The 24,190-nt window shown below is 40.2% G+C and overlaps 3 protein-coding genes across 4 annotated transcripts in view; all 3 read left to right on the forward strand.

Moving 5' to 3' along the window:
* The window catches only part of LOC134660127 (zinc finger protein 708-like), a 290,810-nt gene that overhangs the window by 91,021 nt on the left and 175,599 nt on the right, over positions 1-24,190 (forward strand). The window lies entirely within an intron of this gene.
* On the forward strand, positions 3,416-6,704 carry LOC134659935 (uncharacterized). Its single transcript, XM_063515632.1, has 5 exons — positions 3,416-3,822; positions 4,403-4,546; positions 5,536-5,730; positions 6,426-6,652; positions 6,690-6,704. The coding sequence occupies exons 1-5, from the start codon at positions 3,477-3,479 to the stop codon at positions 6,702-6,704; spliced, it is 927 nt and encodes a 308-aa protein (XP_063371702.1). The 5' UTR covers positions 3,416-3,476.
* Positions 6,398-8,063, forward strand: LOC134660199 (gastrula zinc finger protein XlCGF57.1-like). Its single transcript, XM_063515927.1, has one exon. It carries the CDS (start codon positions 6,716-6,718, stop codon positions 7,979-7,981), a length of 1,266 nt encoding a protein of 421 aa, XP_063371997.1. The 5' UTR covers positions 6,398-6,715; the 3' UTR covers positions 7,982-8,063.

A 24,190-nucleotide genomic window follows, 5' to 3' on the forward strand; every position in this document is an offset into this window, starting at 1 on the left:
TGAACATATAGTTCCGGTAATCCGGTTATAATATTAGTTAAAAATTGTCGAGCACTATTAGAGTATGTGTTTGCCGCTACATCTATTGTCCACTAGCAGAACTGATAATGTTCGCTAATTGACGCTAGATGTCGAATACGAAATAATAAGAAAACTGATGTATGGAGTTACCACTCTTTCTTTACTTATATTTCTCTATGCTGAGAACCAAGGCACTAGTCGATAAGTGAATAAAATACTTGTGTCAGAAATATTGATCGTTTTATTCTAAAGGAGGCCATTTTTTTTAAACTACGTCGGTGTCAAACAAGCATATGACCCGCGACGGCGGATGGCTAAAGCTTTGGTTTCCTCCGAAAGCGGTGCCGTCATATAGCGGCCGTCTCCATACAAATACTACGACATCCATATTTAGCCGTATTATTTAGTATGGAGACCGCAGCAAAAGGAAAACCCAAGTCAATAGCAGATAAAGAATGAATAAACACCGGGTACTCGGCACCCTAGGTTAGGTTTTTTATAATGTGTTGAGGTATATATATGTATTTTTTATTGTTTTGTAAGTGTTTTTATATTTTACTTTTATATTCATATTATAAATAACCTACTTAATCTAAGAAATTAAATTAATAAAGAAAATAATAATCAATTTATACTTGGTCAAGCAGATCAAGTCAGGAGAAAAAGGCGGCAAATTTGAAAAATGTAGACGCGAAGGGATATCGACCCATAGAAAATTTGATTTGCGCCTTTTTTTACTGACAAGGTTTGCTTGACTAGCTAAATTTTAAAACAAATGAGTTGTATTTTGTACCTACTTTAAAATACATAAGTTCTTTTCTTTATTGCAAAAAAAAATATAGCAAAATGTAGGCAAGCACTGATGCTAATTACGCCTTCATTGGAGTAAAAGAGAAAGATCGCTGCAATTTGCGCGTTTCGGTTTCCGCTGTAGGCCCCTGACTGTAAAAATTGTTTCTGTAAGAAAATTTTCAAAACTGTATAGGCTTATAATAGTAATACATAATAATCTTGGACACGGCGCGGATAGTCCGCCGGTTCCTCTCTCTGCGGCCTCGTCCCGCCAAAAATAAATAAATAAATTGATATAAATGAAAAATTAATGGCCGACTGCCGATCGAATTTCGACCTAGTGAGTATTATATTCTTTGATTTTGACTATCTGAGTTTTGTTAAGACACAAATGCCGACTGCAATTTTGTAAATACGTACGTAAGTATATGGTACTTTTTTACCTTGGCTATTATATTCAGATTAGAAATTTTGCCCTGAATGAACCAACATACCGAAAAAAAAGAACAGTCGTACTTCAAAGGTACGGATTTAGTACGATGTACGCTACGTACAAAAAAGGTACGCAAGGGTCCAAAAATAGTACGCAAAACCGTACTAAAAGGTACGATCTGGCAACACTGATGAATCTAGTATAACTGGATAGGGCATGAGTGGTGGGGATAACTGACAGAACGGGATAGTCTTATGTATCTTTCAGTAGGAGTAGCAGGGAAAGCGCTATTATTGTTTGTCCTTGTCACAGTTTCACATCTTGTTTTATTCCCCACCGTAAATTGACCACCGTGATTGATGGAATTGATTTGTTGCCCACCATAACCATAGATATAATATTTGTAAAGATGGACCCTAAGCGCGCTGTCACTGTTGCCACTTCTTCTTCTTCTTTTATTTTATGGCGGTCTGGCCAAACAAGTTGGCACAAATTTGCCAATGTCAAGTATAAAATACTGCGATCTGCACCTGAGAACAGACGACAACACAAACATATACCAACGCCCACACAGAACATGAAAGCACTACACGTTTTGTTATAACTAAGTAAAACAAAGGTGAGTGATTAGTTCAAATGCAGACGACACACACATTATATAGTTATTAGTTATACTATACTACACGGTTACTATAGTACGATGTTATTTTTCTTCAGAAACCTAGCAAGAAACCGGAATACTTTTTTATTATCAGTGAGACTTAGTAAGGTCGAAGATTTTATAGGGAGGGGAATTTTTAATTTTGTTAAGACGGAGTATAAATTAAAGAAGGAAGAGTTGCGAGGGCAGTTAAAGAAAATATGATCCAATGATCCCACTTCCACATTACAATCGCACATAGGAGAGTCTCTGCGTTTGAAGAGATGCAGGAGTTCTGGTGAAGAATAGAAGCCCAAGCGGAGTCTAATAATGGTACTGGTGTGCCTTTTCGAGAGAGAACGATTTTTAAAAAACCAAGGGCGAGACTTTGTTTTTATGTACGATTAATTAACAATATGTAACCACCTCGCTGTGGCCATGTCGATAAAGTCATATCGATAAACTATCGACATTTCTTGCAATTTGAATTTTACTTGAAAAGTTTACCGATACCTAAAATGAACAAAAAACGCTTTTACTCTTTATCGTGGTTATCAGGTCACGATTTTATCGTCACGCCACAGCAAGGAACGAAGGGAAAGTTCAGATTTTTAATTACAATACATAAATACGTACTAAAATATGTGCTCCGCAATAATTGAATCATTGTATTATATTATAATATATTCATAATCCATTAGCATTTCAATTTTGTTTATTTTTAACGAAGAAATTGAAGCTTTAATTAATCGCTTTTCCGTTCCGCTGTGTAGCGTTTATCGATATATAACATGATTAAAATCGACTTTTCACGTCCCTAAAAATGCACAAATAGACATTTTTACGCACACATACACAGCTTTGTAACCACCAAAACGGCAACAACTGGATTTGAAGTTCGTCTTGTCAACAGTATAGTTGTCCTTTTTTGACAAGTGGCATTTTCACAAGAGGGAGGAGAGAGAAGTGATACTAGTTCCTGCGCCGTCAAAGAGAACAGACACGTTGGGGCCTTGACCATAACAAATAAATTCGACCAATCATAGCGGCGCAATACGACGCTATGATTGGTCGAATTTATATGTTTTGTCCCTCACGGAGGCACGCGTAGACCACTTCTATAGGATGCTACCTTCTATGGTAAAATGTAACCACTAGAGATAACTGTCACTGTCACTTCCTTTATCTGAGTTGGCATATATATATTATACTACTCTTTGGTTGGCAACATATTAATAATCTGTGGTTGGCATTCCGTGGTATTGGTTTGGTTAACAAGAATATTAAAATTCTTTCTGTGAACTTAATAAATTGAAACTTTGATATATACCATTTTTGAAATCAGCAACTATTATTAATTATCTCATTATAATTTCTAAATTTTCGATTTAAATACATATCGACATGACACTGGCTACTGTAATAAACGCCATAAAAAAAAAAAAAAAAAAAAAAAAAAACAAGAATAGGATTCTCAAATCCTAACAAGAATAGTATTCCTAGTATTAGAATACTAGCATAAGAAACGTAGTGTTCCAGCCAGTGTTCTTTGTAGTGTAGCTTTAATTCTAATGTTTTAGTATATTCTATATGGATTTGAAACAATATCCTATTTCGATGGAGTCGTCAGCGTTACAGGGCACAGAGAATGTTTGCGTAAAGGTTCAGCGCTGTGAGGAAGTGTGTACAACATATGAGCTCACGTCCGCGGAAGTGTCTGTGAAGATTGAGCCGCTGGATGATGTGTATGTAAAGGACGAGTCCAAACGCGAACGTGTGTACATACAAGCTGAGCCATCGTACTCAGATGTGAGTGTAAAAGACGAGTCGGCCGGCGTGAGCGCGGTGACGGAGCTGTACTCCGAACACGCCGTTAAAGATGAGCTCGTGCTCGGCCCCGTGCTAGTGGAGCGGCGCGTGCGCCACGCACCAACAGGTCGGTTGTGGGATCTAACTATAATCAACACGGAGACCTTCGCTAACGCTTCGGTCAACTATGAGAAATGAGGGATGGGCCGAATATGGACTTTGCCGAATACGAATATTCGGTTCAATGTTCGTATTCGGCCGAATAGTTCGGTTCAATGTTCGTATTCGGCCGAATAGTTCGGTTCGAACTGCCGAATATTTACCGAATAAACAAATTTTTTTTTGGGCGTCTGCTAGCTGACGCGGATGCACTTCGCGGTCAGGCATGAGGCATTCCTGGCCTTTCCAGAGGGAAGGTTAAAAGACACGTGCGGTTTTAGTCCAACTGAATATTCAGTTTGGTATGATCTGAACCGAACACAGATATTTGTTCCTTAGTCATGGGTGTTTTCACTGTTTTCTATGTGTATGTATATGTATGTATGTGGGTGTAAGTGTGTGTGTATATATCGTCACCTGGTACCTATAGTCATAGCACAAACTTTTATTGTTTTGGGGCTAGGTTGATCTGTGTGAGATGCCCCCTAATATTTATTTATTTATATTTATTTGAGTAAATAATTGTTATAATCTGCGGATGATTTCAGCTTTCAACACAGATATTGATGTCAAGCAGTCACGTGAGCTTGTCCCAGAGAGCACAGACGGAGACAGCCAAACACAAGTTCCGGAACCTGGCGTAGAGGAACTTAGGAACACCAAAGTTGGGAAAGCTAAAAGGAACAATCGAGGTAAGGGATCCCTGTAGACATGTAGTATTTAATTTGTCTGTGGCAAGGCCGTCTTAAACTATGCTGGGTCCCTTGGGCAAATAAGAATTTGGGGCCCTTTTGGAAAGTAAAGAAAGCGAATTAAGTAAACTAACATTTTTCTACTATGATCTTCTATTTATTATGAGTATAATCAAATATACTGTTACTGTGTGCCCTTATAGTAAAGACGGTATTGGTGGTGTGATAATACTCATGCTATTATTAGTATTGTTAGCGTGGTCATTTATTTTCAGTTAATTTTTTGTTTCATTAATATCATAAGTATCATGCATATAATTACTGTTGAGTAGGACACTTTTGTACAATAGTATAACTTTTGAGTGGCAGTTGTGACGCGGCCGCTGCGAGAGATGGAGACGCGTGCTGACGCCGGCAGCATGTCGCCGGCGCGCGTGAAGCAGGCGCCAGAGACGGCCCAGTCGGAAATGCATAAGCTCATCACTGCACCTTATAAAACAAAGTCCCCCACCGCGTCTGTTGTGTTTGTTTGTATTTTCGCGAACTACTCTACTAACTCTAAAATTACTGAACTGATTTTCATGCGGTTTTCACCTATCAATAAAGTGATTCTTGAGGAAGGTTTAGGTGTATAATTTGTTAACCCGTGCGAAGCCGGAGTGGGTCGCTAGTAGAATATACACCGAGATAAATTCAATTCCTTCAAACAACCTGTATTATAACTTCAATTTGACTGATTTCATCTGCTAAACATATAAAACATTGTCAAGAACAGGTACCAGAGGAGAAAATGTACATTTTTATACAAAGCCTGTGGACTATTGGAATTTAGTCTGCTGCATTACTACTTATTCATTTATACATTGAAGTGTTGGGCTGGTTGTCTCAATGGACACAAATGTGGGTAGCATTGTAAACAATCTATGTTGATTCATCTATATATTTGTCTGACTTACAACTCTAATGGTAATTACAACCCTTTGTTTCAGCCCTTATTAAGGAGGAAGCCGGATTTGTGTATGAAGAGGCTTGTGTGAAGGAGGAGTGTGAGGACAGCACAGCCGGGTGCGGCGTGAGCGAGGCCGCCATGCTGGCCGGCCTGTACGACGAGCACGTGGTCAAGGACGAGCTCGTGCTGGGGCCGGAGCGCCCGCACCGCCCCATAGTCGCCCCGGTGGTGACAGGTGTGTGGATTGTTGTTTAGACGGTCGGAAATACTCCGCAAAGCTCCTCCCGACACACACACATTCAAACTACCATAACACACGCACACCAACACAGAGTCTAAATAGAGAGTAAATTCTGTAAATATGTTTTCTATTTTTCTTCAATGAAACTTGTAATTAATTCAGCTGTATTAATTAAAATTCGTTTTAGTTGTGATGTTGATGTATAGGAATATGTTTAGATGGTACATTTTGATAGTTCTAGCCAAAAACAAAATATTTATTATTTATTCTTAAAAGACATATAGCAAAGTATAATTTTATCCTCTGGAGTGGCTTGCCACATAAATGATAATTTTCAATTGCTTTACTCACATTGACTATTGACAGTACACCCTACCGTTAAAGTTTAAAGTGATGATATTTAATTATAAATTTGGATTCGGTTTGTGATGTTTTATAGCTAGAGTTTTCCTCGCGTTGGTGTGGTCAATATTGTGTATTTCACTTGGTAGCTAGTTTACCCCCGTGCTTTAAAACTTTTGCACGTTTTGAAGCATCTCAAACGTTATGGATCACCAGCTCATCTATTGTCGAGAATGAAGTATGAAAGATAATTATTAGTTAAATTAAAGAAACGTATGTAACGCCACTGTTACATATTTATCAGGTCGGTATTTTGGATATTTGAGTATTATTTTGTCGTGTTACAGCGCCCACTATTGCCTCCTCTGCGGTGGTGTCGGGTCGGCGCGGCTCGTGCTCGGTCAGGCTGGAGCGCCTGCTGGTGGACGCGGCGCGGCGCACCTGCCGGGTCGGGCGCCGCACATACAAGCTGCACGCCACCGAGCCCGCACCCACACCCCATGTCACCACCACCATCTATCAATGTCACCATTGCGGCAAACTGTTCAGGAGCAAGTCGGTTCTGAAGAAGCACGTACACACTCACTCGCCTTTACATAATCCAACCGTAGGGGATTATGGTTTAGAACGACATCAAATGCTACATGGTGACAAAAAACTGACGAAAAAGGCTCACATGATTATACACTCAGGCGAAAAGCCTTTCAGGTGTAAATACTGTGGCTACGAGAGTAGTAGAAAGTCAAATTTACGGACTCACCTGATGACTCACACAGACGAGAAGCGTTTCAGGTGTACACACTGTGACCACAAGTCTAGAACAAAAGCACACTTACGGTATCACCTGATGACTCATACAGACGAGAAGCCTTTCAGTTGTAGTCACTGTAGCTACAAGGGTAAAAGAAAAGCACAATTACAGAGATACCTGATGACTCACACAGAAGAGACGCCTTTCAGTTGTAGTCACTGTAGCTACAAGTGTAAAAGAAAAACACAGTTACGGAAACACCTGATGACTCACGCAGACGAGAAACATATCAATTGTAGTCACTGTAGCTACACGTGTAGAAGTAAAGCAGATTTACAGAGTCACCTGATGACTCACACAGACGAGAAATCTTTCGGGTGTACTCACTGTGCCTACAAGTGTAGAAGAAAAGCAGATTTACAGCGTCACCTGATGACTCACACCGACGAGAAGCCTTTCAGGTGTACACACTGTGGCTACAAGTGTAGAAGAAAGGGAAATTTACAGAGACACCTGATGACTCACACAGATGAGAAGCCTTTCAGTTGTAGTCACTGTAGCTACAAGTGTAGAAGAAAAGCACAATTACAGGTTCACCTGATGACTCACACAGAAGAGACGCCTTTCAGTTGTAGTCACTGTAGCTACAAGTGTAAAAGAAAAGCACAGTTACCGACTCACCTGATGACTCACACAGACGAAAAACATATCAGTTGTAGTCACTGTAGCTACACGTGTAGAAGTATATCAGATTTACAGAGTCACCTGATGACTCACACAGACGAGAAATCTTTCGGGTGTACTCACTGTGCCTACAAGTGTAGAAGAAAAGCAGATTTACAGAGTCACCTGATGACTCACACCGACGAGAAGCCTTTCAGTTGTAGTCACTGTAGCTACAAGTGTAAAAGAAAAGCAGATTTACAGCGTCACCTGATGACTCACACAGACGAGAAGCCTTTCAGTTGTAAACACTGTGACCACAAGTCTAGAACAAAAGCACACTTACAGGTTCACCTGATGACTCACACAGACGAAAAGCCTTTCCGTTGTAGCCACTGTGACCACAAGTTTAGATTAGCAGATTTACAGGCTCATGCGATGACACACGGACGAGAAGCTTTTCAGGTGCACACAGTGACCACAAGTTAAGAACAAAAGCTCAGTTACGGAAACACCTGATGACTCACACAGACGAGAAGCCTTTCAGGTGTAGCCACTGTAGCTACAACTTGGCAAATTGCTCACAGAGAGTTATGAGTTCTCGTAGGCCCCCAACTCCCAATGGACTCAGCAGCGCCATGTCGTCTGCGTAGCTGATAATTTTAATCTGAGATCGATTATTCGATAGTTGAATCGAAGCATAGATTTCTTACGCCAACAGCAAAGCGAATAAAACAAACTCGTTTATTAAATTATAAATTGGATTTTTGTCCAATTAAGCATTTTAGGCATTTAGACTTCGACTTTTTTATATATAGATTGTTCAAATCAAAATCATCCGAGTTCCGAATCAATTTTGGCATATACTAAATCCCTCCCTCGTCCTACGATATTAACTAGGGATAAGCGCGTTCATACAAATCCGACTGAACATTCTCGTTAAGCAACACAGGCGCCATCTGTTGTATAGTATGCGTACTACCGGCCAAGTCGGAGACATATGTTAAAGTAGACTGCACTCTCGCGTCGCGCCGAAAAAAATACCTCCAGGCAAAGCGGTGTCCCTTTCTTTTCTTTAGGGCAACGACGAAGTGACAATTGAATGAATGTTGCTATTGCTGCGACAGCTAAACAAGGCATGCGCCTTTTTATTAATATAAATGTCATAATTACAATTCCGCCGTGCCAGTTTATTAACTCAGTTGATATAATATCAAGTAGCAATAAGTGGGTGTTAAAAGATATATAATATATTAAAATGAATACATTATATTTTTAATTAAGCACGTACCAAATATTTAACAACCTAAGAAGCTTTATATTTTCTGAATGACAACATTTAGAAAAATATTATTATTAAAGGGAAAATTCTTAAGTTAGTTTTAACCACACAGAAAACCGCCTATAGAAACCTAATATTGGCCATTTTGTTCGCGACGCAAATCACCAAACTGTGAGGTGCGGGAGGGGTGCTCACGGCGTTGCGATTGGTCGTTTCAAAAATGGCGCGCTGACACGTGTAGGCGTAGGGATGGGACATGTTCATTACAGGCAGCAGTACTGGTACCAGTTGTACCGTAATTTATTGTGGTAAAATTGATATCATTAAGTCCCTAAAAAAATTACTTACCTAATAATATTTAAACAATATGTCGGAGGCAGATCGTAAAATCGGCCATATCGAGATATTCCTAGGCATACCATGAAACGCCGCCATTTCAAGATCTGACTAGCGACTACCAGCCATATCGTTCAAACATCAACGTTTGACGATTTGCCTAGCGACGTTTAGGCATATCAAATAAGTAGGGTGTGATATTCCTAGGCATATCATGAAACGCCGGCATTTCATGATCTGCCTAGCGACGACCAGCCATATCGTGCAACCCTCAAGGGGCGATATTCCTAGTCAGATCTTGAAATGGCGGCGTTTCATGGTATGCCTAGGAATATCTCGATATGGCCGATTTTACGATCTGCCTCCGACATATTGTTTAAATATTATTAGGTAAGTAATTTTTTTAGGGACTTAATGATATCAATTTTACCACAATAAATTACGGTACAACTGGTACCAGTACTGCTGCCTGTAATGAACATGTCCCATCCCTACGCCTACACGTGTCAGCGCGCCATTTTTGAAACGACCAATCGCAACGCCGTGAGCACCCCTCCCGCACCTCACAGTTTGGTGATTTGCGTCGCGAACAAAATGGCCAATATTAGGTTTCTATAGGCGGTTTTCTGTGTGGTTAAAACTAACTTAAGAATTTTCCCTTTAATAATAATATTTTTCTAAATGTTGTCATTCAGAAAATATAAAGCTTCTTAGGTTGTTAAATATTTGGTACGTGCTTAATTAAAAATATAATGTATTCATTTTAATATATTATATATCTTTTAACACCCACTTATTGCTACTTGATATTATATCAACTGAGTTAATAAACTGGCACGGCGGAATTTGTAATTATGACATTTATATTAATAAAAAGGCGCATGCCTTGTTTAGCTGTCGCAGCAATAGCAACATTCATTCAATTGTCACTTCGTCGTTGCCCTAAAGAAAAGAAAGGGACACCGCTTTGCCTGGAGGTATTTTTTTCGGCGCGACGCGAGAGTGCAGTCTACTTTAACATATGTCTCCGACTTGGCCGGTAGTACGCATACTATACAACAGATGGCGCCTGTGTTGCTTAACGAGAATGTTCAGTCGGATTTGTATGAACGCGCTTATCCCTAGTTAATATCGTAGGACGAGGGAGGGATTTAGTATATGCCAAAATTGATTCGGAACTCGGATGATTTTGATTTGAACAATCTATATATAAAAAAGTCGAAGTCTAAATGCCTAAAATGCTTAATTGGACAAAAATCCAATTTATAATTTAATAAACGAGTTTGTTTTATTCGCTTTGCTGTTGGCGTAAGAAATCTATGCTTCGATTCAACTATCGAATAATACACAGAAAACCGCCTATAGAAACCTAATATTGGCCATTTTGTTCGCGACGCAAATCACCAAACTGTGAGGTGCGGGAGGGGTGCTCACGGCGTTGCGATTGGTCGTTTCAAAAATGGCGCGCTGACACGTGTAGGCGTAGGGATGGGACATGTTCATTACAGGCAGCAGTACTGGTACCAGTTGTACCGTAATTTATTGTGGTAAAATTGATATCATTAAGTCCCTAAAAAAATTACTTACCTAATAATATTTAAACAATATGTCGGAGGCAGATCGTAAAATCGGCCATATCGAGATATTCCTAGGCATACCATGAAACGCCGCCATTTCAAGATCTGACTAGCGACTACCAGCCATATCGTTCAAACATCAACGTTTGACGATTTGCCTAGCGACGTTTAGGCATATCAAATAAGTAGGGTGTGATATTCCTAGGCATATCATGAAACGCCGGCATTTCATGATCTGCCTAGCGACGACCAGCCATATCGTGCAACCCTCAAGGGGCGATATTCCTAGGCAGATCATGAAACGCCGGCATTTCATGATCTGCCTAGCGACGACCAGCCATATCGTGCAAACCTCAAGGGGTGATATTCCTAGGCAGATCATGAAACGCCGGCATTTCATGATCTGCCTAGCGCGACCACCAGCCATATCGTGCAAACCTCAAGGGGTGATATTCCTAGGCAGATCATGAAACGCCGGCATTTCATGATCTGCCTAGCGATCACCAGCCATATCGTGCAAACATCAAGGGGTGATATTCCGAGGCAGATCATGAAACGCCGGCATTTCATGATCTGCCTAGCGACGACCAGCCATATCGTGCAAACCTCAAGGGGTGATATTCCTAGGCAGATCATGAGACGCCGGCATTTCATGATCTGCCTAGCGACGACCAGCCATATCGTGCAAACCTCAAGGGGTGATATTCCTAGGCAGATCATGAAACGCCGGCATTTCATGATCTGCCTAGCGATCACCAGCCATATCGTGCAAACATCAAGGGGTGATATTCCTAGGCAGATCATGAAACGCCGGCATTTCATGATCTGCCTAGCGACCACCAGCCATATCGTGCAAACCTCAAGGGGTGATATTCCTAGGCAGATCATAAAACGCCGGCATTTCATGATCTGCCTAGCGACCACCAGCCATATCGAGCAAACCTCAAGGCTCAAAAGGAACGTAATATTAAAAGGAACGATCTGGCAACACTGGAATCGGACGCAGCGCCACCAGTGGCAAAAAATGCAATTATTTTACGATGCGATCGGTATGAATGGAACTAGGAATTCGAGAATACATTGCTCCCATCGATCTGCCGAATCTTTTATAAGACAGATCGTGATATGCCTGAGTTAATTTTAGTCAGATCATGAAATGGCGGCGTTTCATGATATGCCTAGGAATATCTCATCAATTATTTTACGATGCGCCCGGTATGAAGCTAGGAATATCAACGAATACATTGGTCTGACCGATCTGCCGCCTCTTTTATAAGGCAGATCGTGATACGCCTGGGTTAATCTTAGTCAGATCATGAAATGGCGGCGTTTCATGATATGCCTAGGAATATCTCGATATGGCCGATTTTACGATCTGCCGCCGACATATATAATAGGGGTTGGTCTCTGGTTAACCAGCACTTCATAACCCACAAAATAGACACTCTTCATAATGAATGTGGTAGCAGAAGTCTCCCTTTCGGGCCGTCTCGTTCGGCACGCTCGCCGGAGACGAGAGCGCAGTCTATTTTATAATGTCTTTGGACGGCGCGCGTACAAGGCCATCATGGCCGCACGCGCAATAACGATATAATGATCGCTTAAAATTTGTTTTAAGCAAGAAATCAATGTAATCTGTAATTACTTACCGATAAAATGAAATTTCATCAATTTATTACATTTTTCTGTAACAGTTTTTACACCCTTTCACAACACACCTAGACATTTTTTTGAATTGTAAAATGCATTACTACTCTTTGGTTTCGTTGTTCGTAGATAAACGCCCGATTTATTTGTTGCCCACCATAATCCATACTAATTTATGGTGGGGAATAAAAAAAATGTAAGACCGTGAAAAGGACAAACAATAATAGCGCTTTCGCGGCTACTCCTACTGAAAGATACATAAGAAGGGATGTTGCGAATATCCGCATCCGCAACCGCGGAACTTCCGCATTATTTTCAACATCCGCATCCGCAAAAAATCGATGCGGATTTAATGCGGATGCGGATGTGGAACAGGTCGGTACAGGAACGTCTTAGCATCGGCGTAAGTGCTAGACTGCTAGGTCATTTAGTCATTAGCCAAAAAAACCTATTAGAAATTAGCAGTCAAGCGTGAGTGGGACTTAATGCACGGAACCCTTGGAACGCGAGTCCGACTCGCACTTGGCCGGTTTTTTGAAATAAAAATTACTAAAATGTAATATTTGACGTTTTTTATGTACCTATCTTGACATCCGCATCCGCAGATGTGAGCCTTTAAAAATCCGCATCTGCCAAAAATCCCATCAAAAATGTGTTTGGATGTCAAAAATTCGGCATCCGCAACATCCCTGCATAAGACTATCCCGTTCGGTCAGTTATCCCCACCACTCATGCCCTATCCAGTTAAAATACTAGATTCATGATACAATACAATTTATAATATAACCTACAGCTTGGCAAAAAAGAGTAGAAATAAAAAAGTGGCAACACCGTAGTGTCGTCCCGTTTTCTTATATATATTGGTTTGAAAGGGACGACACTAGTGTTGACACTTTTTAATTTCTACTCTTTTTTGCCAAGCTGTAAAAATGCCAAATGTCGCAAAATTGTATTGAATTGACGTCAAAGAGTATAGTAAGTATAGTTAGAAAAAATACTAATGGGAGAACCCCACATCGTCTTGTAACCAGATATAAATTGGCGGTTTTTTTCCATTTCGTAGCTGGTTACAGTGGTCACCAAATATTATTCCAAAATGGCAACCGGTTACGAATTGATTCGTAAGTAACTACAGGGTGGCCAAATAAGAGGTATACACTTTATTTTCCAAATTTTATTCTATAAAACATAAAAAATATTAAGTATTCCTTGTTAAATATAATATGTAGGGTCAGCAATTACACATGGAAAATAATGTCAGACAAATGTCCACCTCTAGCAGCATGGCAGATGCGAACCCTTTTCATCGCGTTTTTCATCACTTTTTCACACATTTCTGGCGTTATCTCAGGGACAGTGTTTCGAATATTTTGTTTTAATTGCTGAAGGTTCGTTGGCCTATTAGCATAGACACGTCCCTTTAGATAGCCCCACAGAAAAAAGTCAGGAGCTGTTAAATCAGGCGATCTTGGGGGCAGTCAATGTCACCGTTTCTCGAAATTAATAGACCGGGAAACGTTATTTTTAATGTTTCTATTGTTTTTAATGATTAAAACATGTTGTTCCGTCGTAAAACGCTCCATAATAAATTTGCCGTATCTACACAAACTAATTTTCATGCAATAACTGTCATATTTACCGCCAAATTAAAATGGGGCAAAAAAAGTTGTATACCTCTTAGTTGGCCACCCTGTAGGTACATAGTTACAAAATGTACCTGTCTTATGTTTCGTGTAATGGACTTCTTCAGAATAAAACACATTTTTTTTATACGAAGTATTTAATCATGGATCATCTAGCCTAGCTGCGTCTTTTCTCGCGTTTGCTGCGGTCCCGCTTGGGCCAGCCGCCGTCGCCGTGCACCGCGCGCACGTGCACCTTCAATGAAGACTTGGTGGTGGCCGTGCTCCCGCACAATGGGCACATAAAAGATTCGCGTTCACCTAGGTGTGCCTAGAATTGAATACATTATAAAATTAAAAAACCGGCCAACTGCGAGTCGGACTCGCGCACGGAGGGCTCCGCACCATCAACAAAAAATAGAGCAAAACAAGCAAAACAACGGTCACCCATCCAAGTACTGACCCCGCCCGACGTTGCTTAACTTCGGTCAAAAATCACGTTTGTTGTATGGGAGCCCCACTTAAATCTTTATTTTATTCTGTTTTTAGTATTTGTTGTTATAGCGGCAACAGAAATACATCATCTGTGAAAATTTCAACTGTCTAGCTATCACGGTTCGTGAGATACAGCCTGGTGACAGACGGACGGACGGACGGACGGACAGCGGAGTCTTAGTAATAGGGTCCCGTTTTTACCCTTTGGGTACGGAACCCTAAAAACTACCATTGGATCAAATAAACTCGAGAAATTGGGACGGGTACCGCCGTAAGTATTAGCCTTGACCTCAAGGGCGCTAGCCTAGACGTCCGCCACTGGAATGTATGGTCAATTTACAGAATAAAAGCGAAATCACAACTGTAATCCCAAAAATGTATGTAACATTTCCTTCAAGTTTTGCGAGTTACGAAAACGTACGAAAATTTCATACGTTTTCGTAACTCTCGATTTTTAGGCCATTTGGCAAAATTGCGCTTATTTATAACGAACAAAACACACACACACACACACACACACACACACACACTGTCTATACACCAAAATTAATTGAAATCTGATGAAAAAATCGATAATTACGAGTGAAACATCAACCCAAATTGCAAGTAATTTTACAAACACTGCTATTATTCCCTGTAAGACCCTTCATGTAGTTGTAGCCAGCGGTCGATTGGTAGAGAATGCCTTCCGGCATTAAGTTCGGCATTTGTACTTACATTTACTGTGCAATGTTTAAGTAAATAAACATTAGGTACTGTGTGTCTGTGACTCTGTGTCACAGACGGCATGATCAAATTGACCAAAAATAACCATCAATCTCATATAGAGTCCATATGCAATTATGCACACAATTTAATAATCAATTTTAGATAGATAATCGAGGACTCAAAATTTAAAATTGCCTCCAAACACACATTATAGCGTCCAAAATAGGCAATCTTGCATCAGCATCTCCATAACTCCCATTGGATCGGTCATAATCTTACAATCGAACCAAGTGGGATCGTCAAAGACATTTTCATTTTTTCGTCCCCGATTCAAGTGTTAAAAAAATGTTAGTAGGTAATAATAGAGTTTAGGTTAGTAGAACCAACCAACTCTCAACTTTGAACAAGTACTCACAACTTTGTAATGTCGGTTCAAGTTGCCCTTTAGTGCGAAGGCGAGCGGACACTCGGAGCACTGGAACGGCTTCTCACCCGTGTGCGTCCGTATGTGTTGCTGCACACACACACACATACGATACAATAAGATAAATGGGTGAATCAACTTTTTCTTGTCACTCATTGTCATGGTTACGTTCTCCTGGGTCACTCTTTAACACCTGATTCTTAGACATTTAAATTCTCCAAATACGCTTTTTTGTGATACTTATAAACCCTTTCCATAGACTAGGAATCCTCTAGACGGAGTTTAGAGCAATTATTTCATCAAACCGATGCTGCCAAAAATACTGGGGTGCGGGGGACGAGGTGAGCGAATCCCGGACCAATCCCGGCACGGGATTCTGACATTTGACTCGAAGATGGAGTAAAACTACCGTATATTTGTGGCAGAGGGGGTAGCGTTACTATGCTCGGTCTAGAGGATGTCTTGTCTGTGACCCTTTCCATTGGGGGTCGTCTACCAAGCGTGTCAGAACAAGGTGGTGTACAATGTCTTCTAACAAACTATGCTACTATTGTCTCTTGGCTGACCGGACAGAATAACAACAAGAAATAGTTGATCCACCCAAATACTTTATTTAATAAACATTAATACATATTATGTGATGAACACTAATATTTGTTCCGGAGTCATGGATGTTTTCTATGTATATAAGTATGTATTTATCTATATAAGTATGTATATCGACGCCTAGCACCCATAGTACAAGCTTTGCTTAGTTTGGGGCTAGGTTGATCTGTGTAAGATGTCCCCCAATATTTATTTATTTATAATTTTAGATGTCCCCCAATATTTATTTATTTATTATTTTAAGTGGCAACAGCGCGCGACAATCGACGCATGTCGCCAGTGTGTCATAATGTCTCATAAAAAGATTTGTTATTATTATAAATACTTACCTTTAGAAGGGCTTGCATCACAAATGTCTTCGGGCAATGAGGACAGGCGTACGGCTTCACGGCGAGATGCGTGCGCTTGTGATATTCGAGAAATGACGAGTTCTGTTACAAAATAGAGTATAATATATTGAAAATATTCTTATGTGTGCTAGTACTTTAACCCTTGGACCCCCTAAGACGTGAATTGACGCGCTCAGGTAGAGTGTGATATCATATCAGGGCGTTTTCTAAAATAAATATCGAAACCCTGATTCTTTTAAATCTGGACATTCTTGGGCTCATTCTACTCAGAATCGACAGCACTCTCCATCCTACCATTAAAAAAAGATGTCCCAAAATGTCCATTCCATTACGTCACGTTTTTAGTATGAGAATTTTTATCACTTGTATGTGACGTAGTGGAATGTACAATTTTCATATAAAATTTTGGGACATTTTTTTTATCATCAGGATTGAATATGCTAGTCATTCTGAGATGAAAGAACCCAAAAACACCAGGATCTGAGAGAATCGGGTTTTCAATATATATTTATTTTAGAAAACGCCCATCAACCTTCGTGCATTACGATGGTGCGTTGTATGTAATGTTTCTTAGCTGTCACTATGAAATCTTAATACTTGCACCATATCTAATCATTACAGTGGCGTAGCTAGGCGTGGGCGAAGTGTGCCGTCGCCCACCCTCGCGCCCCAAGGGGGGCCTCACGCGAAGCCCCTTAGGGCACAGTGAAAGAAAGGGCCCAAGGCTAGATTAGTTCACGCTACCCCACTGTTAATCAATATAACATTAGAGCGGTTTCGCACTACGTCCGATCCGAATCCGTGAAAATATGATCCAAAGTAGGTAGCCGTAGAACTATTTCTATGGTAATTTACGCACTCCGTCATCCGATTTCGGAAAGAAATCAGACGGATCTAGTGCGTAAATAGTTCTACGGCTACTTCGGATCATATTTTCACGGATTCGGATCGGACGTAGTGCGAAACCGCTCTTATAAGGTTTTAATTTTACAGAAGATTTACCACACCAAATAGGTACTTATAGATTAACTGACATTGCCCGTAGAACCGATGGCCATAGGGCCGGAAAGGTTCTCGAGTGGCGACCAATAGTGGCGCTAGACTACAGATGTGCAAGTTGCGGAAAGTTTACATAAAATTCTATAAATTCTCGGAAATTTCACGAAACTTTCACTAGGAAATATGAGAAGTTTAAATTTAAAATTGGAAAGTTTCAATTCTCATACAAAAATGTAAGAAATTTTCCGAATTTTTCCTACGTTAAATTTCCTAAACATTTCGCAATTTTGGAAAGTTTCCTTAGGCACATCAGTACGCAAAACCAGTCATTATGGCACTCTTTGGGGGAGGCCTATGTCCAGCAGTGGACGTCCTCTGGCTGATATGATGATGATGATATTTACTGAACTTCATCTCTGTGTTCGGCGTTTTTATTATTTCAATGTAGATGCCTGATTTTCATAATCGGTAAATAGTAACAAGCTTATAAATAAATTAAAAGAGGACAAAAATCACTGACTTTATCACTAGTACAGACTACAGTGCTCGTGGGTTCAAGTCCCACCCAAGGCAGTGAATTTTTCCACTATTTATTTATTTCTAAGCTTAATAGTATCGTTCGCAGACGTTTCTGCTTAATAAAATTAATTCGGTTAATGGTAGGTTGTTACATAAAAAGCGCTGGTGGCCTAGCGGTAAGAGCGTGCGACTTGCAATCCGGAGGTCGCGGGTTCGAACCCCGGCTCGTACCAATGAGTTTTTCGGAACTTATGTACGAAATATCATTTGATATTTACCAGTCGCTTTTCGCTGAAGGAAAACATCGTGAGGAAACCGGACCAATCCCAATACGGGCCTAGTTTACCCTCTGGGTTGGAAGGTCAGATGGCACTCGCTTTCGTAAAAACTAGTGCCCACGCCAATTACTGGGATTAGTTGTCAAGCGGACCCCAGGCTCCCATGAGCCGTGGCAAAATGCCGGGACAACGCGAGGAAGATGATGATGGTAAGTTGTCACATAGTGATACGAGTATTCATAAGCTTGGTGTAAGCAGGGGGGTGTCACTCCGCAGTTTAGGTACATTTGGCCGGCGCGCCCATCGGACAGGCGTATGGCAGTGGGCTGCCGCTCGGCGCGCACGATAGTCGTGTCACGTGGCGCTCGCGCAAAATTGAAAATACACAATGGCTTCGAAACTTACTCCGCGAGAATCAGACATACTATCTCCGGATAAAACATGTATGTTTACATAATCAACGTTTGTAATTCCTACATATTTATCTTAAAAACAATAAATCAGTGGGTATAGGTATAAACACTTGTCAAGTGATAACCCCGTGCCGACACTCACAGCTCGGTCATAAAACTGCGGCGCGCAAAGGAGATTCACGGTTCGTGCGCGGTTATAAGTTTCAATTTTGCTTGCAGGCGGCGATATAGGTGTAATTTTATACCTAAACCTGACTTTTGTGAAGGGGTGAATTTTAGTTATTCTGTGGTGTAAGTCTGGTATTCACCTGCACAGTAACACCGCACTGGTCGCACATGGCTGGCCGCTGTTTCTTGTTTCTGGCTTTGCTGCGGTGGTCTTTACGTGTCGGGCCCTGGTACCGCTGGCCGAGGTGCTTACGGCGGTTGTGTGTGTCTAATGCCGCCGCATTACTGAACGTTACGTCACACTGTAAGTAAATAAATATTCTTTTTCTACTCCCATACTTTTATTTGTCATTTAAAGGGTCGTGCACACACCTTTATACACCTATCTTATAGTTGTCAAGACAAGTCTTTAGTCTATTCCCCAAAAAAGTATTTGTGCATACACGCAGTATCTTCTTGGCACTTTTACGATACTTCGTGTAATCACCACTTAAAAATATTGTATGAAATACATTGTTGCCAACCTAATTTTAATTGTCATCTCTGACAGATGAGTGAACCATAGACATGTTTTTTTTATTTCATTCATTCTTTTCCCGCCCGTACCGTCCATTCTTTGCTACGTCTTGAATAAAAAATATTTGTTAAATTTACAATTTTATTTCAAAGTGCTTGGTCGTAGAAAAAGTATTGTATGCAACGTTGTTTAACTGAGTCAAAAATACTTGTGGCGCCTATTTTAACAATTTTCGGCTTCGCCTCAAATTGTTACTCACGCCACTCGCTTTTTTGACCTCCCTTAAACAACGGTTGCATAAAATACTATTATTGTGCACCATTCAATTAAAAATACGCACAATAATAAAAGAAACTGCCGCGTTAGCAGAGGACGCTGGTTCGATTCCAGCCTGGGGCACTGGAGGCCTTGGTCACTTTTTCTTAGTATATGACATTTATTTCAGTTTAAGTATAATATTGTACATATATAGCTTTATTGTTATAGTTTGTTATTAAAATTGTATATAGTTAGACAATAAGAAGTTATTTCGTACGCCAAAAGGCACACCATAGCTGTTACTTAGAATACTAAGTTACCACCTATTTATGTACCTACGATAAACGAATAAATAATTGATTGATTGAAGTGTAAAAAGTAGGTGAAAGTGATTGTGAAAGTGGAAGTGAAGTGTTTAATAGAAAATGAAATGCGGGTTTAAGACTAGATAACATCAGCTCCGACATGGGAAAAGTTCCCAATTCGTAACCAGTTACCAAATCAGAAAACAGAAATTTATTTATTTAATTACACAAACGGGTCTACCGCGATATAATTTAATTGTTTTTACCTTTAATTCAGCTGAAACGTCGGAATTAAAGGTAAAAACAATTAAATTATATCGCGGTATACCCGTTTGTGTAATTAAATATGTGTACAAAACGCGCGAGTTTAAAGTGTTAGAAATTTATTTGCCAAAAACATGTTCACTACAGTATTTACAACAGAGGTATTGAGTTTCACATGCTTCAATTTTAATTTTTTTAATCATTTCGTAACCTCGTTTGGTAACCAGACAAAAAAAATGTTGATCAACAAAACCCCAATTTTAACGTTAAAAATATAGAAAAACTCCTACAACTGTATGTAATTGCAAAGATCTTACCCGTTCACAGTGACACATCTCAACAGGATGTGCAACCCCAACATGTTCCTGTAGCTTGTGCTCGCTCGCACAGTTCTCGCCGCACTGCTCGCACGGCCGCAGCTCTCTCTCTCTATGCTCACCGGCCGAGTCCGTATGTTTCTTCAGCGCTTGTTCGCTGTTAAACTTGGCTGAGCAGATACTGCATACAAATTGATGCGATTTCTGAAAAATATTCACGTTTTTGAACAAATATGTAAGCATTAGGAAAGTCCAAATACGTTTGTGTGTCGGCTACTGCAATGCTAGAAATATTAACAACAAATGCGAGTCGGACTCGCCCACCGTATTTTTTTACAAATTTAAAAATTTCAGATTCTTCCCTGTAGTTGTAGTGTAAGACGAGATTACTTGCCAAATTTCATAGTTCTAGGTCCACGGGAAGTACCCTATAAACTTTCATTCCCTTGAGTGTGTCGAAATATACGCTTTTTGCGGCATAAACGGCCGTATCTTCTTCTTACGTTCACTTAGATTCGATTGTTTCTCAGGGTTTGAAATAAAACGAACTATAGGTTCGTTTTTTTTAAACATTAGAAAGAAGGTAAGCGAATTTGACATGTCTTTTTATTAAAATTCACCCTTGAAAAATAAATTAAAATTATAAACCATATACGATTACGATCTAAAATAAATGTCATATACTTACTAAGAAAAAGTGACCCAGGCCTCCAGTGCCCCAGGCAATTATTTCAGTTTATAATTTATATAATAGTGTTGCTACTTGAAATAAAAACAAATGAAAATATTTCCTGAAAATAATTGAATTTGTTCTAATACATATTCGATCTTTTACATGCTTTTGCTTTCATAAGTAATATAAACTAATGTTTTAAAGCGTTATTCAATATTTTTAGTGTTCCGTGCAAAACTTTGTTCACGGAACACTTATTTAATAAACACGTCAAGTTTGACCTTCTTTCTAATGAAAAAAACGAACTATAAGTATTGTTTTAATCTCGACTCGATACGTCCACGCGTTCATGGGATGAAGGGTCTTGACAGACGTACGGACGGACAACAAAGTGATCCTATAAGGGTTCCATTTCTTTCCTGTTGAGGTACGGAACCCTAAAAAGAGTGGTAGTTTGTTAATACCGCATGTGTCCTGTTCCTGTGTTGCCTGAGCCCGTAGTCGCTGACAAAAGTTTCTCCGCAGTCGACACAGTCCACGTTCAGCTCGGGGTGCATCAGACGCACGTGCGAGAAGTACGTCGTGCTCTTTCTGAGGAGACACAATCATAGAGAAAAAAATACATAGAGTGCTCACTCCATACATCAGTTCAGACTATTACTTTCAGTGTCTACATCTAGCATCGAGTAGCGGAACTATCAGTACTGCTACTTGACGATAGATGTAGCACCGACCGGAAAGTCTTATCTCAACAGCATAAGACTTTCCGGTCGGTGGCGACATCTATTGTCAAGTAGCAGTACTGATAGTTCCGCTACTCGATGCTAGATGCTAATAGTCTTTTTGGTACTAAAACTGATGTATGGAGTGAGCACTCTATGTATTTTTTTCTCTATGACACAATCGATGAACCCAATCAACATTATGAATTCTTACTACACTGTTCTACCAAAGATGCCTCGCTATGCTCAGAAAATGTATGAATGAACAGTGTAAAATAAATGCCATACGATAAGAAGAAACATTATGAATTTAATATTGTCTTTGGTTACCGGTGAGCGCTGGTGGCCTAGCGGTAAGAGCGTGCGACTTGCAATCCGCAGGTCGCGGGTTCGAACCCCGGCTCGTACCAATCAGTTTTTCGGATGTACGAAATATCATTTGATATTTACCAGTCGCTTTTCGGTGAAGGAAAACATCGTGAGGAAACCGTACTAATCCCGATACGGGCCTAGTTTACCCTCTGGGTTGGAAGGTCAGATGGCAGTCGCTTTCGTAAAAACTAGTGCCCACGCCAATTACTGGGATTAGTTGCCAAGCGGACCCCAGGCTCCCATGAGCCGTGGCGAAATGCCGGGACAACGCGAGGAAGATGATGATTGTCTTCGGTTACCGCGATAGTTACTCATGAAATAAAACTATTGAAACGGATTATATCGCGTATATTGAATTCATACTACATCCCGACGTTGCGAACCCTTTACAGCGTTTGTGGTCAACGAGTGACTGAGGAAAAACTACACTGTGCCAAAACTACCCACTTACAAAATAATGAACCATGTATAACTGGCCTTAAAATTTATAGTTTATGATGGTTCATTATTTTGTAAGTGGGTAGTTTTTGCACAGTGTAGCTTTTCCTTAGTCACCCGTTGACCACGAACGCTGTAAAGGGTTCGAAACGTCGGGATGTAGATGGAACCCTATAGATAGGTTTTGCTCCCCAGGCCGGGGAAGCGTAACGCATTTTACCACTCCGTCAACAAAAAATATCGGACAAACAATGCAAGAGATAAAAAGATAGATATTTACTTAAAGAGTGCGCTAAACATACTTTTAAGTATACAAATACCAAGACCATTCCACAAAAAAATAAAACCTGAAATTTTGCGAAAGTGGCGCCATCTAGCGAGGGTTAAGCTTTGAGTAACCTAGTCGAACCACCTTAATGGGAAACAATAGAGACCCAGTGGGTAATTAAAATTATATTTTTATAAAACTTTATAAAAAAAATATGTTATATTAATAAACATTTACACAATCATAATAAAAAATTGTCAACTACCCTGTTGTCTGGAAAACTGTCACTCAGACGCCACATCATTGAAGTGTCAAAACTGAAGTTGAACTTTATGTACCTATATGCACGTAGGTCGATGTTGCTCTGTGGTCTGTGACCGATTAATCGGTGTTTGGCGTTGAACCTACGGTGCGGATATATCGGTCATTTGGCGTCCAAATGGTTAAGTAAACTTACATGAACCACTTCTCGCAGTGCGGGCAGTTGTAGGTCTTGCCCGCGTGTGTTTCGTGATGCTTTCTCGCTTGGGTCCTGCGTCATATAACTCATGATATTTATTATATAAGAAAACAAGTCAGAAACAATACATTAAAAATAATTAACATTATCCTTAATACAAGCTAAAACTAACTGTTGCGAACGCAACCATTTATTTGTATAAAATCTTAATACATTCCTAATGCAGTAGCTAAACGCGGCCGTCGGGCTCGGCTAGTATTTGGAAGCTTTTTCTAAAGCACCCATAGGAGCGCTCCACATACTCTGTATCGCGGCCAATTAGAGGCACCCCAGTTTACACCACCTTTTATACTGATCAAATATTGCAAATCACTCTCGCATCAGCCTCCATACAATAACCACACCACTTCTACATTTAACCGTTTAGTCAAGAACCATTGTAAACTAGTACTTTGGAAAATTACATCAGTTCACTAAGAATTGAAGCTTTTTATTTACGAAGACTACACTAACCTACATCTAAACTGGACAAGTGCGAGTCGGACTCGCCCACCGAGGGTTCCGTATTCCTTACTTTTTAGTATTTGTTGTTATAGCGGCAACAGAAATACATCTTCGGTGAAAATTTCAACTGGCTAGCTATCACGGTTCATGAGATACAGCCTGGTGACAGACAGGCG

Source organism: Cydia amplana, chromosome 26, assembly GCF_948474715.1.
Source record: "Cydia amplana chromosome 26, ilCydAmpl1.1, whole genome shotgun sequence".
In the NCBI taxonomy this organism is placed as follows: Eukaryota; Metazoa; Arthropoda; class Insecta; order Lepidoptera; family Tortricidae; genus Cydia; species Cydia amplana.